Source organism: Aplysia californica, unplaced genomic scaffold (assembly GCF_000002075.1).
Source record: "Aplysia californica isolate F4 #8 unplaced genomic scaffold, AplCal3.0 scaffold00909, whole genome shotgun sequence".
In the NCBI taxonomy this organism is placed as follows: domain Eukaryota; kingdom Metazoa; phylum Mollusca; class Gastropoda; order Aplysiida; family Aplysiidae; genus Aplysia; species Aplysia californica.
Window position 1 is genome coordinate 235,404 of NW_004798179.1, and position 8,266 is coordinate 243,669.

The 8,266-nt window shown below is 46.3% G+C and overlaps 1 protein-coding gene across 2 annotated transcripts in view; it reads left to right on the forward strand.

Moving 5' to 3' along the window:
- LOC101858366 overlaps positions 1-7,775 on the forward strand; it is a 62,381-nt gene extending 54,606 nt beyond the window's left edge. For both annotated transcript variants that reach the window (XM_005110554.3, XM_005110553.2), the window contains exon 5: positions 3,481-7,775. In XM_005110554.3, the coding sequence (XP_005110611.1) occupies positions 3,481-7,475 (3,995 nt within the window). In that variant the 3' untranslated portion in view covers positions 7,476-7,775. The remainder of the gene's footprint in view (positions 1-3,480) is intronic.
- Positions 7,776-8,266: the final 491 nt, after the last annotated feature.

An 8,266-nucleotide genomic window follows, 5' to 3' on the forward strand; every position in this document is an offset into this window, starting at 1 on the left:
AGTACTTGGGACCCCACAGCGATACAGATACAGACTGCAACAGCAATGGAGAAATGATACTAAACCTATGCGCTGAGCACGACATGATGATTACGATTTTTTTACCAACATAGACAAAGCCAAATCAAGACCTGGTACAAATGGAGTGACCTGAACCATGCTTCACAAATTGATTTCATCCTGATGCACAGAAAACAAAGACATACAGCCAAAGATTCGAGAGCGGTTCCAAACTACATCATCGACACGGACCATAGACCTGTGATACTTACTCTCACAACCCACAACGTAAAGCAAACAAAGAAAAATAGGGGAAAAACCACGACTAACCCAAGAAAATTGGAAGAACCAGACATCAAGAAAGCAGTCGAGGATGACATTACCAAGGAGTACTTTAAACTGTTACCTGAGATCAAGGACATAGAAGACGAATGGCAAATATTCAAAAAATCCCTGTCAGAAATACTAAAAAACTGTTGTGGCACCAAACGAATATGTGGAAACAAAGGCAGAACAACATGCTGGTGGAATGATGAAACCAAAGAAGCAATTAGAATGACAAAGAAGAAATTCAAGAAATGGCAGAAGTCAAAGACCGAAGAAGACTATATAGAATACAGGAAAGCGAGAAGAGAGACCAAAAGAGTCACCAAAACTGCTAAAGAAAATACAGGGAAAATATATGGCGAGAAACTGACCAAAATCTGTAAGGAAAGCCCAAGAGAATTTTTTTTAAAGTGTGAAGAGCATGCGGATAAGGAAAGACCCATACAACCCGACATGCATTATAAATGATAAAGAGGGAAACGTCATTCTCGGCAAACATGCAATCAAGAAAAGATGGGAAAATTACTTCCAAGAACTGCTCAACCCAGACGCTTGCCACGGACATCAAGTAGAGTTCCAACCATCCTATGGAGATCAAACAGATCCACCAATATTTCCCAGTGAAATAGAAAAGGCACTCAAGACCAGCCCCAAGAACAAAGCCCCAGGACCAGATGACATCACAGCGGAAGCCATAAGAGCTTGTGGAAACACCGGTATACTGTGGCTGAGGCGTATTTTCAACAGAGCCTGGAACAAAGAAAATGCCCAGAAGACTGGCAGAAAGCCATAGTGGTACCATTATGGGGAAAAAGGGCAACAAACGCGACTGCACAACATATAGAGGCATCTCATTGTTAAGCCACTCAGGAAAAATGTATGCAAAGATACTAGAGCAGCGCATAAGACCTATTGTAGAGAGAAATCAGAGCAAAGCTCAGTTTGGATTCTGAAAGGGAAGAGGATGCACGGATGCCGTATTCGCATTACGACAGATATGCGAGAAAACAATAAAACACAACAAAGAATCCAACATCGTCTTTATAGACCAAGAGAAGGCTTTTGACAGAGTAAACCATGCAAAACTCTGGAAGACACTCGAAAAGTATGGCGTCAGAGGACAGTTATTAGATAATGTCAGAGCTCTATATACCAATAGCAGAAGCTCAGTAGGAACGAAGGAAGGAAATACAGACTGGTTCAAAGTAAGATCTGGAGTACGACAGGGATGTGTTCTATCTCCCCTCCTGTTTATAATATATATGGACACAATAACGCAAGAAGCAAACCAAAGCCCAGAAAGCCTAAGTGAATTTCTGTTCGCAGACGACCAATGTATAATTCATCATGACCAACAAAGCTTCCAAAATCACACTACCGAACTCAACAACACCTGTGAGAAATCCAACATGAAAACAAGCACATCAAAAACAGAAGTTATGAAAGTGAGCCGAAACCATAGTCCCCGGAACATCCATGTCAATAGTAAACAACTGAAACAGATGAAAGAGTTTAAATGCCTTGGCAGTACTTTTTCTGAAAACGGGTCCATAGACAAAGAAATAGAAATGCGAATTCAAAAAGCCAACGCTGTCACCTACCAGCTCGCACCCCTTCTATCTCATCCAAACATCTCCATGGACACAAAGAGACAGCTTATCACCTCAATATTCATACCAACATTATGTTATCAGTGCCAGACCTGGACCTTAAGCAAAACCCATGAAAGCAAAATCACCGCATGCGAAATGAAATGTCTCCGCAAAACCCTTAACATCACAAGACGAGACAGGCAGAGAAATGAAGAAGTAAGAGCAGCTATCGGCACTGAGTCCTTCCTGCGTTACATAGAAAGACAGGGGATAACATGGTTTGGCCACCTGTTACGCATGTCACCTGACCAGCCAGCCTTGAGAGCCTACAACACCAAGCACTCAGGCTATAAAGGAAGAGGAAGGCCACGCAAAAGGTGGATCGAGGGTGTCAAGGAAACCCTAAGAAAACATAACATCACAACTGAAAGAGCTGCGGAGCTGGCCTACCATAGAAAACTGCATCTCCTCTCGACGCTTAAAGGCAACAGATGATGAAAAAGTAAAAGTAAGTAGTATATAATGTGAAAGACAGTTCTGTCTATTGGAATCCTTTTCCGTGTTAAAGGAACTTTCGCAGATCTTCGAACTGAAGGCATATTTTTACATAGATTGTTTACCCTCTGAAACTTTGTGATTCAGGTACCTTGATCAGCCCAAAAGAATGAATTTTGACACGTGATCATCCACTGGTGTGAGAAAAATAGGTCAAAGTATGTCAAGAAAAATGTACGAAATCATGCCACCCCCCCCCACTTTTCCACCCAAAGTACGCAAGATGCGGGGTCACCGTGGGGGTCACACTGGGGTTAGGGCTATCTTAAAGGAACTGGAAACAGCGGGCTGCGTTGCCATGATGTTTGAAGATAAATGATGTCATGACCTCGAACTTCTGGCAGACATTGTTTTACCTTCTCTTCAGGCTGTTCTCAAAAGAGTTAAGAAGGGGTTGATAGCGTATGAAAACCCAACATAAATTTGAACTGTTATCAATTTGTTCTTTGCTCATTCTTTGAAAACTATATTAAAAGTTTACTTAATATTGAGAAGATTTCATTCTCAATCCGATACCACAACTGTTGAAAAAAATACCGTTCTGAATGTTTTGTTTTGTTTTTTAACTTCAGACAGAAAACCAAAAAGGATGCAGGGAAAAATTGTTTTCAGGGTTTTGCCCCTCTTTGTACAAATCATAAGGACACACCTTCTTCCCATTTTGAGTCAAAAGTAAATATTTTAAGACGAAACTCGGCCATTCGTATTTTACTGCTAATGATTTTATAGAAAGATACTTACCAGAATCCTGACGTTTTTCCTCTTTCTTCTCGCCCACCCCCGACCACCATTTGTAACATATCATTCCTTACCCTCAACTAACCCCACTCTCATCTCTCTAAACCCCGTCTCTTCCCCCCATCCCCCTCCCCCTTTCCGGCCACCTCTTCTTAAACTATTCCTTTCCCTCGACCAACCCATCTGCATCTTTTTAACCCTACCCCCTCCCCCCAATAAAAAACCCGTTGTCTAATACCATCCCACCCCACTCCTACCCAAAACGCAGGTCGCATCAAGCGAGGACTGAAGGCTACCAAGTCAGACGCCCTTCGCCACGTCAGGTCAGTTGGCAGCTCGGTCAGTTCTGTCAGTGACGAGGAGACGGTCAGCACCTCCGGCAGACGACAAAGGAGTCGCTCAGCGGGAGACGCGACCCGGAACCACTCAAGGGAACAGTTTATGTCACGTGGTGTGGAGGCGTGCTCGTTGGGGCCAATGGGTAGGCTCGGCGGCCAGGCAGCTAATCCCTCTTTCTCACATGATGATTTAGACGCCGGAAGCAGACGATCCTTTTCTGGAAGTTGCTCGACAGTGAGCAATGATTTTGAGGGAACTGTGGATGACAAGGGAAATACAAGAAGAAAAGGAAAGCGCACAAAGTTCGGAGTTTTTGACAGGCGAGAGGGGACGAAAAATGAAGAAAAGACTGATGTCCACCTAAAAAATGGTAACGAACAACGTGAGAACTTGACATACAGACAGAGTGGGGGCGAGAGAAGAGACGGATGGACGGATATGTCCACTCAGAATAAATGGCCAAATCAACTGGTGTCTGAATGTCGAAAACTGGGCAAATTCTTGCGGAGCTTGTCCAGTCGATCCAATAGCCAGAGCCTGGACGGCGCAGAGGGTAGGGATGACTCGGATAATGGTCAGGGCGAAAAGCGGGATTCTGAACATGCGGTTTCTTGTGGAACTGACTCTGTGGCGGATGGGAAGAGCATTTCAAGGCAAAGAAAGACAGTAGGAGTCGAGAATCGAAAGGAGTGGACGTCAGCTTTGGCAAAAAGCCCCGACCGAGAATGTGAGATGAGAGGTTCTGAGGAATCGATGCCTCTAAATCCTTGCTTGGATTCTTCTGATCTGTTGACGTCATCCACCCACGCTATGCGGGGCAGCGACTCAAGTGCGTCATCCCCACCCTCAGGGTCCGTACCTTTGCTCGGCTGCTCTTGCCAAACCTCAGACAATAACAACTTTTCCCTCTCACAAGTCGCCACGAGTTATTACAATCTACAGCCCAAGATGGTCGATGGCACCAAGCCGAAGTTTGCCGTTGCCAGTCAAAAATGTAGTACGACTAGCACTTCATTATCCAGAGCTCATCAAAATGAAGAACGGTCTCGGAAGTGTGAGTCATCTCAAGGAAAGTTCAAGAACAATAATGTGTCTGCCTGCAGTGCGGACAAAATCGCCGAACAGGAAATAAAACTGAGTGCGAGAGAAATAGACAAATGTGTAGCGTTTGACTCCAGGCGAGATTTTGAAGATTACGGGAATGTGGTGCAAGCGAAAACCCCCGAATCCCGATTAGTTAAAGAATCAAAAACTTCCGAACTTGAGGGCGGCGGTTTGACAGATATTACGACTATACCGTCGACAGATTCGCAGTTGAGAGCTCCACCACGGGCTGACACCAGAGAAGAGTGGAGCTGTCAGAACAAGAGCACTTCTACCGGTCCCGGCGGCCTCGCCCAACAAGATCTCCTGTCATCCTCCATTAAAACGTCAACAGAACGAAGACGAGACAAGTTTTCAGATGAGGATCGTAAGCGCGAAAATTCATCTCAGGAGGGCCATGGGTTTCTCGATAAACTACAGCCTCTTTTGGGGGGTAATAAACCACCTTCGGATGAAAAACGTGCTCAAGGTAGAAACTGTCGAGTGAACTCAGCAGCTCCCTTTCGCTCTGAACCTGGCCAGCAAAAGATGAACGCTAACTTGAGACTGCTGAGCTCGACTATGTCCGACATGGACGACTCCACAAACGTTCCCCTCCTGTCGGATACCACTGACTGTGTTAAAAATGAGGGTCTTTTTTCTTTGGACGAAAAAAGGGATACTCGTTCCTTTTCGAGACGTTACAATAGTGAAGAAAAAGACGCGTGTGCCCCACCTGTGCTTGGGGTGGAAGATACTCGAGGTGTTCTCTGTGACACAGTGTCAGATCCATCACCGGCGATCACCTTAAAAAGCGAAAACAGAACTGACCAAAACAAACGACCTGTAGAAAATCCACTGCAAAGTGAGGAAGACAATGCGATCAAGGAAACGCCTTTTCCCAGGAATTCGGTTCGTAATCTGCTGTCACGCCTTGCTAACGCTTTCCACCTCCGCCCCTCCTCGGGTTACTCGCACTTCAACAACGATAACACTTCGTCCTCTCCAGTGTCCAGACAGGGCGTATCCGAGGCCAGCGGTAGCGAGAATGACACGTCCATGTCTACTTTGTCAACTCGTAGCGGCCTCGTCTCCTACACTGTTTCTGATTTTAATCGATTGAATAGCGACAACGAATTGCCTGGCCATCCCTCTGATGAGGGGGACAATGGTAAAGTGCAGAGTTGGGGAGAGTGGGAAACCGAAGCTGATCAGGAGAGATCCGGGATCGCAAGGCGTTTCAGCAAGTTCAGCATCTTCAAGGTTAACGTGTCCGATCGTCCGAAGTCAGCGAGTTTTATCGACGATGTGACGGAAGCGACTAAAAAAACCTCGAGCAAGCCCAGCCCAAGCCTTTCTGGAAAGCCGTATACTTTTACGTTAGCGGATCTCAGCCCCGCAGCTGAGGAAAAAGATGGTTTTATTCGGAGCCTGTCCAAAAAGTGGTCTAACCTTGTAGCTCGCACAAACTCGACGAAACCCAAAGAGCAAGAATGCAAGCACTACTCTCCTGTTTCGGTAACATCATCTGGTGACGAAGTGGAGTCGAACGTAACAATTTCTCTCAGCAAAGACCCTTTGTGCGTCCCCGTTGCGAAACAAATCTTGAAAAGACCAACAACCCTGGACTTCAGCAAGAAGAGGACCCGCTGCAAGTGTCGACGATCCGACATTTTGGGATCTGATACGAAGGCGACGACCGCGTCGTCCAAGCCAAAACGGACACAGCAGCTGTCTCTGGAGGATGCTATGACCCTTATCGGAGACGGCGCCCCGGAGGCGAGTGTGGTCAACCGGCTGGACACAGCTGCTCAGGTGGTCTTTGCGGAGATGAAGCGTCTGAGGTTCGCCATCCGCCAGTTCCCCAAGAGCAGCGTGGACAGTGAAGAGGACACGGAGAACGCCACCAGTGGTCTTGACACTGCGGCTTGCAGCCACCAACCTCCAAAGGTAAAAACCTCGGAAAGTGGTGGGCAACAGTCTAACGTATCGACTGCCAGAAGGAGATACGCCGTGACCAGAAGGTACTCGGATTCCGTGACGTCATTGAAAGTCCGGTCCAAACGAGGGCGCGGGCTCCTGCAGCTCCGGAAGGAGATAGAGCAAGGAGGTCTGGATTTGAGCTCAGATCTTCGTATTAAGCACTCTGGCCAGCACACTCGGGGAAAGCCTGTTCTGTTTACTAGTTTGTCCGAAAGTTACGCAGATCCTGGGAACACGGAGTACGAGCCGTCGTTTTCTCTGAAACAACACTCGGACATGAACCCGAGTGAATACGAAATTGCGACCTCGTCAATTGATGCCAACGTCTATATACCTTTATCAGACTCTGGAAACATGGCGATGGACAAAGCGAGAAACTATAACAACTGCGCATCATTTTGCGCTTCAGAAAATCCTGTTAAAACGGACAAAGATAAGCTATCATCAGCTCAACTGAGAACCTCCAGGGCTCCAATCGGTTGTGGTAAAGGGAAAAATGACAGAGACGAAGCAGAACAAAAGATACAGACATACAGAAACACACTCTTATCTACCTCCCCACACACCCCACCTTCCTCGTTGTCAGGCCAGCAGGCGGAAGGCAGAACCACCACAGCGGCGGCGGCCGAGGAAGAAGAAGAGGAGTCCACTCTGTCAGGGGCGTCCCCTGTGTTTGACAGTCCGGGTCAGAAGAACAAGAACAACAGCAACACGGCAGACGCGAGACTCAGTCGTTACTATCATGTGTTCAAGAGAGGCGAGCTGGACCAGCTGATCAACGACCACGTGCCGTCCCTCACGATTGTTGACAGTTTTTACGACCACGCCAATTGGTGCATTATCGCTGAGAAGCAGTGAAAGTCTGTGCCTTTGAGCCTCAGATCCGCCTGAATAGTATTCCACAGAACACATCTTATTATTTGTATATCCTAACGTCAGTTTTATGTTTCCAAAGAAGAATATAGCCGTTTAGCTATCTACTATTGGCAACATTCTGGTACACTTTGGTATAAATTCGGTGCGTATTTATTTGTTGGAACATGGTTGTGTTTACATGAATTTGGGGGGACAAAGGCCAAAATCCATATTCAGTTTCCTGTTTAGAAGCTGTACATTTGTATGACATGTTTACAATATACATTAAAAGAAGACATCAACCAGCGGCCTTTTGTGTCCTTGCTCTACCTGTAATTTATCATTACTGCTTTCCTTACGCTGAATGAAAATTGTTGTGTTGTTGTTTGTTTATTTGTTTTGTTGGGGGAGGGGGGGGGGTAATATGTTTTACGGCGCTCACAACTGCATAAGGTCATATGAGCGCGCGGAGCACATTAAACATTTTCAGTTTAGTAAAAAATTCTGCATTTTGCCTGAGTGGCGGCCGAAGGTTTCTCTTACCGATCTAAGGCCCACCAAGGGATTTTAACGTGTGCAGCTTGCACACGGGACCTCTGAGATTTTTTGCCCTTACCCGAGAAGGCTAGGTGTTAGATCTTACGTATCTTAAAATCATCGGGTGTGGCTGAAAGACAGCAGTAAGTGAGTAAGAAGGAGCCAAAGACTCAAGGAGCAGCAATGGACAGGCTGCAGATAGAGTCGGGACTCCAGAGGCGTATAGGGAAGGGGGGAGGGGGAAAGAAAGTGAAGAC